General features: G+C 30.4%; 3 protein-coding genes across 3 annotated transcripts in view; 2 read left to right on the top strand and 1 right to left on the bottom strand.

Moving 5' to 3' along the window:
- LOC104702564 overlaps positions 1 to 2,898 on the bottom strand; it is a gene marked incomplete in the record, with an annotated part of 8,690 nt that extends 5,792 nt beyond the window's left edge. Inside the window, 3 exon segments of the mRNA XM_019227883.1 lie at positions 17 to 364; positions 446 to 531; positions 1,181 to 2,898. Coding sequence (XP_019083428.1) covers positions 17 to 364; positions 446 to 531; positions 1,181 to 2,459 — 1,713 coding nt within the window.
- Positions 10,728 to 11,612, top strand: LOC109125494 (glucan endo-1,3-beta-glucosidase-like). The gene is made up of 2 exons (XM_019227148.1): positions 10,728 to 10,800; positions 10,957 to 11,612. Exons 1-2 carry the CDS (start codon positions 10,728 to 10,730, stop codon positions 11,610 to 11,612), a joined length of 729 nt encoding a protein of 242 aa, XP_019082693.1.
- Positions 11,681 to 12,249, top strand: part of LOC109125606 (glucan endo-1,3-beta-glucosidase-like) — a gene marked incomplete at its 5' end in the record, with an annotated part of 2,318 nt that continues 1,749 nt past the window's right edge. The window contains one exon of the mRNA XM_019227551.1: positions 11,681 to 12,247. Within this exon, the coding sequence (XP_019083096.1) occupies positions 11,681 to 12,247 (567 nt within the window). The remainder of the gene's footprint in view (positions 12,248 to 12,249) is intronic.

The raw sequence follows: 12,249 nt of genomic DNA, 5'->3' as shown, positions 1-12,249 counted from the left end.
TTAAGAATATACAAACCTTTTTCAGAATCAATCCAAAACTAAGCGACTTGGATAGAGTTCTTTCATCTTCGTTGCTTCTCACAGTCATTCCTGATCCAACGTGGTCTGTTGCAGAGCACTTAAATTTTGAATGCGGTGATTCTAGTTCTCGCAATTCGTTGTTTCTCGAAATATCAGAATCTGTACCCCGTGTTCCTAAGTCCAGTCCCATCTCATCATTACAAAGGTGACCTTCTCTTACAGGTTCTGGCGGAAGATGACATATAGGAGAACGACTATCAACAGCATTACTTTCTCCTCCCTCTACGGACTTTCCATTTTCTTGACTATCTGAATGCTTTGAGCAGAAAGCTCGCAGTTCAACCTACATGTTTTTTCTTATATTGTTATAGAAAGAATAAAACAGCACTCACTACGAGTTCATTCGGTAAGGGATGAAACTTACAGTATCACACCCATGTTTTCCCCAGACCTCTAGTCTATTCCCTGCCTCCCTTGCACATATAGGATGGAATGATGTTCTGCATGTTCCTATGATCGAGAGATTGAAACAAAGTATCAATTACTATTCTGATATCCACCAAAGGTTGAAGACATAATAATTTGAATCAAAGAAAAGTGTGCCAAGTAGTTCCATGACAAAGCTATCAACTTAGACAAGTAAATCAAGTAGGAACATCAGATAGAAAAGTATCGACTTTGCATATTTATTCTAGTAACATCCAAGCTGTGTGCAATAGAACTTTCACAGCAACCCAGCATAGCAACATATTCATATAAGAAAAATAAATAACTAAATGAGACAGAATTACTTCATCGGAATTGCAATCATCACAAATTAGCCCAACAAGAAAATGAAAATACTGCATTGTACAAAAACAATGTCGACAATTCGATTATTCGGAGCAGTCAGAGCAAGGAAAACGAGTATGAGCATAGCAATAAAGCCAAATGAACCCAAACTCAGGTGAAATAATGGCTTTCTGTAACGGGCTCAGATTATGGGAACCCAGTACTCGACATTTGTTTATTTATCATACGTGTAGTTTTTTGCACATTTGTTAAGTTGTTCCAAGGAAGAAGCACCTTAAGTAAAATACCCAAACTATACAATAGAACATGTCATTAAAAATATCAAAGCTAGAAGTAGACTGGATGCACAGAAAGTAACAATACATACCATTACAACAGCGAATGCAAGCACCAGATTTCACCTTGCACAAGTTACACAATAACTTCCTCCGAGTTTCTTTTATTCCATGCAAATTCAAGATGGGCTCCATTTTTTTCAAGTCTTCTATATACAGCTCAGGCATCCACAGAGAACAAAACAGATGAGCAAACTCCACCGGCCCACCATTCTCAGCTTTTGAGAGAACAGATTTCAGGATGCCACCCTTTTTTGGACATAGCAAGCATGGTCTTTCTGAATCACCACGACCATTCTCCAGCTCACACCAAGAGCACAACCACGATTTATCTGAATCTTCAAGCAGGCCATAGCATTTTTTATGAACTGTAGCTTTGCAGGAAGTGCAAACAATTAACTGGTGATGATATTCCTTGGCATCACCAGTGCAGCAAAAATCACATAACAATGCATTCCCTTCACAAGGAGCCGCAACCATTAATTTCCCCAAACCTGCATCACCACCAAGAAGCTTCCGCTTTTTGGAGGGCCTTTCCGATGTCAACAAAATCCTATTTCTAATACCTAAAACCCATTCTAAACTACCAGAATAGTCTGACGCAGATGAAATTTCATCCCCCACATTGTCAACACCCATTGGCTGAACAACATCCTCGTTTACCTCTTCTTTGTTTACTGTGCCTTCAGATATATCTTTAATGAGAACGTTCTTAATTTCTTCCAGAACAAGGCCATCTGCACAAACAACATCCTCATTCTTTGCACTAGCATCGGTTTCCCTCTGTTGGATATCAATAGATTCGTATTCCACCGATGGAACTGAAAAGCAGTTTCTAGAAGATAAAGATCGTAGAGATACTAAATCTGACAACGTTTCTAAATCAGGCAATTCTAAGCGCCTAAAGTAGTCCTCATGCTCAACCCAGATACTGCCACTTCTCAACTTATCCCCTTGCCTAGAAGACTTCTTCTTCTTATTATCCGTACCAGAATGAGACTTCTTGTGCCTTTTCTTGTTATCAGTACGGTTCAGCAAATTAGCTAAGCCAACGGGTAGAGTAGGCACAGTTAACCCTGAAGTGGAACCATCTTCAGGAAGATCAAACGGAGACCTCTCAGAGAGGTTCTTGTTAGCCTGAGCTAAGAAACCAATTTCCAACGAACCCATATCCTCAAACCCCTTGTTCCCATTATCCTTATCTAACGCAGCCCTACGAAATGGGCGACAAGGCTTCTCTTCAGCTCCACAACCTCCGTCCACTCCCCTACCCATCATCTTCTTCCACCACTGGCATTGGTCAACGTTCATAACCGACACAAACCACCACCAAAAACTCCCGCGCGGCCCATGAAACGGAACCCTAGCCCTAAATCCCCAAATCCTCCACACAAAAAAACGAGTCCGCCTTCAATTTCACCTCCCAAAGAACAGGAGAAAGAAAACAACCAAAGAATCAAAACCCTAACCCTAATTTCCCGAGCCTAAAACCTAACCCTAGCCTAGCTCCCCCGGTACCAATCTTGGCGTCTTTCAGATTAGAAGAACGATAGAAGAAGAAGACAGAGACGAATTAAAAAAAAGGAGAGGCTAAGATTAGGGTTTCTTCTTCAAATTTCTATGGTTCATGTTCTTTCGGATCCTTCACGACTGGTTCGGTTCTTTTTTTTTCTTTTTTTTTTTTTCCAGAGAGATTTTTTCGCGTTATTTGCAGGCAACAGAGGAACGGTTCATTTTTTTGGCAAGAGTTTTTTTTTTTTTTTGTTGCCAGCTTTTTTATTCAGAGAATATGATAGAGAGGTGTGAGGCGTAGTGTAGCACTCGTGCACCTCCTTTATTTCGACACGTGTTTGATTTTTACTCGTTAGATGACTCACGAGATACGACCACGTTAATTCATTCGTACGGGATATGCTTCTTTTTTTTACCTCCCCCTTACTCTTTAATTGTTATTTGATCCCTCTTTTGTAGTAAATTGAGATTTCGGTCGTTACCTTTTCTATAAGATCAATTAGATCCAAATCAGATTTCTCTTTTTAGTTCTTCGTATTGTTTATGATGATAATGTATACCACTCTATTTTTGGTCTTGGATTTGCTCGATTTCAATAAAATACTAGGATTTAACCCACGGTACACCGCGGGACAATATTTTTAATTTTAAAAATTTAAAATTTATATTATTGTTTTATTAATTTTAAAAATATAAAATTTTACAGGTATTTGATATAAGTATTCAAAATATAGGATTTTTGTAGTATTTTCAAGGTTTTAACCCGTGTGGTATATGTATAGTCTAGTAATACATTTATCTCCTGGTACACATCTAAAAGTGTTTCAAAAAAAAAAACAATTCCACTTAACTACTTGTATAGGATTAATGCCAACTCGTCTCACCAAAATCAAAATAATTTTTTTGCGTAAAAAAAAGTAATCAAAATAAGTTTTTTATCAAGTTTAATTATATTAATTGTTTTACCAAATTAGCATACTTATATAGTTTATAATTTTTCCATGTCAATATATATAGTTTATGATAATTAATAGAATTTTAATTTTCTTGGTAATTCCTCAAAAAAATAAAAAATAGACCAAATTATATGGGGTTTTCAACATATTTAATGTGACATTTTATAATTGGATTTTCGGTTTAGGAAATTTATTAATGTTAATATAATTATGGATATTGTAAACTTTTGTTATGGAAAATTTGTTGTACATCATTTAAATTTGAGAGATTCAAGCATCCATAAAAATAGTTTTTGAGATTTAATGGGTTAAAACTTTAATAGGTAGAGTTGTTTTTGGAAAAATAGGGATGTATAGATGTTGTTAAGATTTTATGGCAATAAATGTAATAAATGTTGGTCAATTTAAGAAAGTTTAGTATTTGAGTTTCTTTGCAATGTTATTTATAAAATTGTTTTAGGGGTTAATGTTGTAAAAAAAAATTAAATAATTAAAACTTAAAGGGCATAAACCAAAATATACTTCAAAAATGTTAATATAGATACAATAATATGATTTGATTTAGAAGAAAGATAATGTATGTATTAATTGCATGTGATCTACATATATATGCTGTACATTATTAATATGAAAATGACTCATTGTGCCCACTAATTAAACTAGAATCCGCTATTTAGTACTTACAAACTGACTGCTTTGGCTTTCACATTTGTTGAGTGGACAAAAATAAACGAACTACACTGAATTGATGGCCGAACTAGATTTTACTGACATGTAATTTGGCTGACTTAATGATATTATACTAGAATTGGATCCGTGTTAGAGCACGGGTTAACATTTATTTGATTTATTTTGTAATTTTTATTTAAAATATTATATATTTGATTGTTTCATTTTTTTTAATTTTTTTTCTCAAACACTTTACCATGAAATCATATGTTGAATAGCACGGGTTAACATTTATTTTATTTATTTTGTAATTTTTATTTAAAATGTTATATATATGATTGTTTCATTTCTTTTAATTTTTTTTCTCAAACACTATACCATGAAATCATATGTTGAATATAACTTATGAAAATAACATCTATTTTGTAAGATCTACTCTAGTAGATATAGATTTTGACCCGCGGTACACTGCAGTTTAAGTTATTTGATAAAAATATTAATTTTTGTTTGTTAATTTTATTCGATTTGTTTAGTTTTTAAAATTATATATTGAATTTTGATTGTTAATTATATGACTTAACCTACACTATACCGCATATTAATTATTTTGTTACAGTATTAATTAATCGATTTAATTAGATACGTCTATTAATCTAATATTCATATTGTTAACAAAATAATGAGATGATATTTTATCCATGTAGCACCGAATTAATGATATTTTAAGTTTCTATTAATATCTACTCAAACATGTCTAGCCATATAACCCGTCGTGTGATACTTTAATTCGTTGTACACCACAGAAAAAACTTCATAAAAATCTAAATATATTTTTAAAATTTAAAATGTTTTAATAAATTTTTTTGTTTTTTTAGAAATTTAACTACTTATAATATTTGAACTTCTTATAAAGTTTAAATATTATGAATATCTTAAACAGTTATAAAAATTAAATGTTTTAATAATTGAAATATTAATAATCTTTAAAGTTTTTAAAAAGTTCACAAAATAATGAGATGATATTTTACCCGTGTAGCACCGAATTAATGACATTTTAATTTTCTATTAATATCAACTCAAACATGTTCTGCCATATAACCCGTCATGATATTTTAATTCGTATATATTATTAAAATTTAAAATGTTTGAATAAATTTTATTATTTTAGAAATTGAAATACTTGTAATATTTGTACTTCTTATAAAGTTTAAATATTATTCATATCTTAAACATTTTATAAAAAGATAAATATTTTAATAGTTGAAATATTAATAATCTTTTAAAATTTTAAAAAGTTATACATTTGAATTTTTAAAGTTATTAAAAGTTGAAATTATTTAAAATAAAGAACCATAATAAAATGTATAAAATTTTTAATTTCATGATAAATCAAGATTTATGCTCATTCGTATTCATAATCATTTTGGTCTTTTTTTTATTAATATGACTTTGAATCTTTGCCTAGTTTTCTTAGGTGATGTAAAGCATTTTGTATATTTTTTTTATTCATCAGTTGAGCAATATATGTTAGAATTAAAAACTTTAAATTACATCATATGCAGAAAAATCATAAATTTTATTAACTAAATATATTAGATAAAAAATTAAAATAATTTAAATATAAAATAAAATAAATGTGAAAGAAGAATNGAAAAAACTTCATAAAAATCTAAATATATTTTTAAAATTTAAAATGTTTTAATAAATTTTTTTGTTTTTTTAGAAATTTAACTACTTATAATATTTGAACTTCTTATAAAGTTTAAATATTATGAATATCTTAAACAGTTATAAAAATTAAATGTTTTAATAATTGAAATATTAATAATCTTTAAAGTTTTTAAAAAGTTCACAAAATAATGAGATGATATTTTACCCGTGTAGCACCGAATTAATGACATTTTAATTTTCTATTAATATCAACTCAAACATGTTCTGCCATATAACCCGTCATGATATTTTAATTCGTATATATTATTAAAATTTAAAATGTTTGAATAAATTTTATTATTTTAGAAATTGAAATACTTGTAATATTTGTACTTCTTATAAAGTTTAAATATTATTCATATCTTAAACATTTTATAAAAAGATAAATATTTTAATAGTTGAAATATTAATAATCTTTTAAAATTTTAAAAAGTTATACATTTGAATTTTTAAAGTTATTAAAAGTTGAAATTATTTAAAATAAAGAACCATAATAAAATGTATAAAATTTTTAATTTCATGATAAATCAAGATTTATGCTCATTCGTATTCATAATCATTTTGGTCTTTTTTTTATTAATATGACTTTGAATCTTTGCCTAGTTTTCTTAGGTGATGTAAAGCATTTTGTATATTTTTTTTATTCATCAGTTGAGCAATATATGTTAGAATTAAAAACTTTAAATTACATCATATGCAGAAAAATCATAAATTTTATTAACTAAATATATTAGATAAAAAATTAAAATAATTTAAATATAAAATAAAATAAATGTGAAAGAAGAATCACATATTTTTGTTTTAATTAGGTTGAGAGATTTCCTTATCTTTTAAATGTTACCTATAATTAATTTATATGTTACTATAATTAACTAAATCCATACTATCCTTACTTACCAAAAATCAGACTAACCCGTATATTATGATACATCTATGTCACAAGTTTATAACCAAAAAATCATAAATATATCTATTATATAGTCTACAAAAAATGTCGTGTACTTCCGTTTTATTATATAGGGGATAACTAGAGAGCTATGTGTTTTAATTATTTTATGTGTATTACTACGTTATTTCTAACGTTTTTAATGAAATGTTGAAAATGATCAATTACCAAATTGGAACCTCAAGTTTTTATTTTTATTATAAGATTTTGTATTACGGTATTTCAAATGTTCTTTATAAAAATTACTTTCCTTTAATATCTAAAAATTCTAGCAAGCAAACCGACAACTTTATTAATATCTCGCAAACTAGATTTTAATCCGCGGTACACTGTGTGTATATAATTTTTATTATTATTTATATTTTATACTATATTTGTTTGTTAAATATTGGATGTTTTGCAAATAGTGGAATAACTAAATTTTCCAACCGTTTGTGCGGCTAAATATTTATATTAATTTTTTAACCCGCAATATACTTTATTACCATTTGTTTGTTATATTTAGTTTGTTTTGTTTAATGTTTGATATTCTAATTTGATTTTTGATTATTATAACAAAAAAATAAGGGATCTAAATACATAGTAAGTCATTTATACGCTATGTTAAATCACATTTTCTCTAATGATTTAATTCTTATACAAAATATTAGTTAAATTAACTTAATTTTTATATGTCATATATTCTAATATTAATAGTGTTGACAAATAATAAAATAAAGATTTAAGCCGTGTTAAATTTAATGATATTTTATTAATTCCAACATGTTCTCTTTATAATCCATCTAATATATAACCATATTATATAGTATTTTAAAAAATTTTAATTTTACATATTTGTAATATTTTTTAAAAAAATTAAGTTTATATATATTGATTATAATATTTAAATAAATGTGAATCAAAGTTCTTCTTACGTTAAGAATCAAAACTCACAGGTTTTGGAAAACAAAATAGGAATCAAATTGTTGTTTTTCTTGTTTGCAAAGGATTGAGAGGTATAATATCTTCAATACACAATACTACAATAGAAGGTGTAGTTAAATATATCATAGTTTTTGTTTCTATATTGATTATGCTGTATTTTTTTAGTTAGAATGGGATGTAAAATATTTAGGAAACAAAATCTGAAGTAATGCTATTTTTGGAAATTTTTTAGGGATTAACTTTGTAAATAAGTACAAATAAAAGGGTAGAACCCAAAATGTACTTCAAAATGTATATACAGATTAAGTATTCGGTACTCAACCATCTCTAATGTACATCTTCATTTTTACTTTAATATAGAATAATCCTAAAATAAAACATGATTTTTTAATATCTATATTATTATTTTTGAAGTACATTTTGCGTTATGCCCTTGAAGCTTTGGTTATTTAGTTTGTTTTATTTACAACATTAACCCCTAACTATTTTCCTAAAATAACAATTCCTGGAAATTCATTTAATAGAACTATATTAATCTAACAAATTTATTTACACTTATTGCCATAATCAGCTTGACAATATCTATACTTTCTGATGTTTCCAAACACAACTCTACGCATTAAATTTTTAATTCCATAAAAATCTCCAAATCTATTTTAATAGATCTTTAGAGACTGTATGATCTCTTAAATTTAAATGACACAGCCGAGTTTGAGTAACAAATGATTACAATCGCAATAATTATTATAACGTTAATAAAGTTCATAAAAACGAGAACCCAATTTTTAGAAACTCAATAATCGGGTATATTTAACTTTAGCATCAAGAAAAATATTTAATATAGTATATACCGTGTTAAGAAACTGAATATTATTTTGCGATAATGTTATCAACTCAAATAGGAAAACACTAAAATCTTTCTTTTATTGCTACGAATCGTAAACTCCTTGCTCATCAAACATTTTCCATGTATAAATATCAACTTCACAAACGAAACACAACACACAACCAAAACCACTAATATGACGGTTTTGAAACACGGGTTAAACCACTAATATGACGGTTTGTTGTTATATAGTGGGACATGTTATTAACATGACAGTTTGAATTAACTTTAGTATAAATATAAAATATTATTAATTCGGTTTTGAAACACAAATTAAATTTTCATTTAATTATTTGGTCAATACCACTAATATAAGAATATTAGACATATTAAATCAGGGTAATTTAACTAAAATTGTGTAAAACAATTAAAGCATTGGTAAAATTGTGACTTAATCCGATAATAGCTTATAATTTACATATTTATGTATTTATTTCCCCTATTATTGTTCTAATAATTGACAATCCAAACAAAATTATTGTTTAATTAAACAAAACAAACTAAATATAAAAAATAAAAAAAAATTAAAATGTTATTATTTTTTTAAAAATTGTCCCGTGTACCGCGGATTAAAATCTAGTATTACTCTATTTTTGACGTTATGATAAAGTTAGTATAAAAAACAAAGTTGAAAGTATAATTACTCTAAATATAAAGCAATGTCATCACTTCTTCTATTTTAAAATAAAATATATAATAGAGTTTGAGCAAATGTTGTTATATAATAAATTTTTTACTTTAAAATATAGTGAGTTTGCAGTTTAATACGATAAAATACTTTATCAATTTGATTTTTTTGTTGTAAATTATGTTTACGTTTTTAGGATTATATATTCAAAATCTGAAACGTTCTCGACTCCTTTGTTTTTGTCACCAACGTTCTTGACTCTATTTTAGGAATGAGTAGGTGGTCCTATGATATAAAGAGTTAAACACAAACAACCCAAAAAAAAAAAAAGCTCGACGCCAACCCAAATGACCATAATAGTGGACAAATAAAATAGTTTGATCGGCCATTAAATTTAATTAAATGACAAAGCTATAACGCTAACGGCTAACTTGTTTAGTTTTATCAGCTGTATAAACTAGGTGCAACTGCGATACTTAAAAGTTAAAACTCATTTCCCATTCATTTAAAAAAAAAAATCTTGTCGCCATTTGAGCTTTCTTTATTTTAATAGCTTTGTCCATTTCTCAACAGGACTTGATGATCTTTTTCATTATTATTAGGTGTATCAATTACTACGTGGCTTAGCATGGTTTGTGACCGTTTTACACCTATTAAATTATTATGTGTATATGAAAATTTTAGAGGTGTTATGAGTTACAGTGATGAGCAGTATTTATAGAGTTTAGAGGAGACAATAGAGTTTAATGTGAGATTAGATATAATCTTGTTGACCAAGCTATATATTTTAGAAATTAATATTGCGATATGCATGTGTGATTTTGAAAATATATGGATTATATTTTAGAAACTAATATTGCGATTATAATTATTGAGTTATGGCGTCAAGATATACAGTTTGCTTTATTTTAAGAAGGTTAATTATGAATTTGATGAAATATGTTATTAGATATGGTTGTTTGAGATTTGGGATGTTATACGATGGTAATTTCGGGATTATATGATTAATATGGAATCCGCTGGTTTTGTGCAGTTTTAATGTCCAACAGAAAGATTTGGTATGTAATTAATATGGTTTATAGATTTATAATCCACGCTAAATATATTTTTATTAAAATGTTACTACATTTGATACTTAAGACTTAATAGCCTTGATTGCATTAGAAAGATCCACAATGAAATGTCATTAAGTAGTTACGCATGCTTCCAAGCAAAAAATCACCTATAAATATATTCCACATTCGCCAACATGAACGAACATCTTCAAACATACACCTAAACATTAGAAGAATCATATCAATTCTCTCCTAATATATATTTCACACGCATCATGAAATCACACACATCAATGGATTCCAAACCAACCGGTTTAGCTGTTGCTATCTTCCTGCTCCTCTCCATCCAAATCCTTTGCCCGGCTGGTAAAAAGACTCCCTTTGATTAAACCGAACCGTGTGCTTCAATTTCAATTTCATTTCTCTTACATTTACTCGGTTTAATTCTGCTACAATCGATTTGAATCATAAACCGGATCGGTTTATCACCGGTAAACTAACCTTTTTTCTGCTCTCTTTTAGGTGTAGCAGGGGACATAACCGGAGTATGTTACGGCCGAAACGGCAACAACCTCCCGACGCCGTCAGATACGGTAGCTTTATACAAGACCAACAACATTGACGCAATCCGTATGTACGAGCCATTCGCCGACATGCTTGAAGCCCTCCGTGGCTCAGGTCTCTCGGTCATGTTTGGTCCACGAAACGAAGAAATCCAATCCCTAGCACAAGACCCAGCAGCCGCAACCAACTTTGTCTCCACCTCGATCATACCTTACATAAACGACGTCTCCATCAAATGGATCACGATCGGCAACGAAGTCTTCCCATCAGACATCGCTCCATTCGTACCCGCCGCTATCAGAAACGTAAACGCCGCGCTTACGAGTTCCGGCATCACGGGAATCTCCGTCACGACGGTTTTAGCGATGACCGCTTTGGCCAATACATATCCACCTTCAGCCGCAACGTTCCTCCCTGACCTAACCGAGATCATGACTGAGATCTCATCGATACTCTCTCAGACGAACTCGCCGCTCATGGCCAACGTGTACCCTTACTTCGCATACGCGTCGAATACAAACGATATATCGCTAGACTACGCTAGTTTCAAGTCCCAAACACCTATAGTGATCGACGGTGATANATTTCATTTCTCTTACATTTACTCGGTTTAATTCTGCTACAATCGATTTGAATCATAAACCGGATCGGTTTATCACCGGTAAACTAACCTTTTTTCTGCTCTCTTTTAGGTGTAGCAGGGGACATAACCGGAGTATGTTACGGCCGAAACGGCAACAACCTCCCGACGCCGTCAGATACGGTAGCTTTATACAAGACCAACAACATTGACGCAATCCGTATGTACGAGCCATTCGCCGACATGCTTGAAGCCCTCCGTGGCTCAGGTCTCTCGGTCATGTTTGGTCCACGAAACGAAGAAATCCAATCCCTAGCACAAGACCCAGCAGCCGCAACCAACTTTGTCTCCACCTCGATCATACCTTACATAAACGACGTCTCCATCAAATGGATCACGATCGGCAACGAAGTCTTCCCATCAGACATCGCTCCATTCGTACCCGCCGCTATCAGAAACGTAAACGCCGCGCTTACGAGTTCCGGCATCACGGGAATCTCCGTCACGACGGTTTTAGCGATGACCGCTTTGGCCAATACATATCCACCTTCAGCCGCAACGTTCCTCCCTGACCTAACCGAGATCATGACTGAGATCTCATCGATACTCTCTCAGACGAACTCGCCGCTCATGGCCAACGTGTACCCTTACTTCGCATACGCGTCGGATAC

Source organism: Camelina sativa, chromosome 7 (genome assembly GCF_000633955.1).
Source record: "Camelina sativa cultivar DH55 chromosome 7, Cs, whole genome shotgun sequence".
Lineage (NCBI taxonomy): Eukaryota > Viridiplantae > Streptophyta > Magnoliopsida > Brassicales > Brassicaceae > Camelina > Camelina sativa.
The sequence above is the reverse complement of the archived record's forward strand: the minus strand, read 5'-3'. Positions and strand labels throughout refer to the sequence as shown.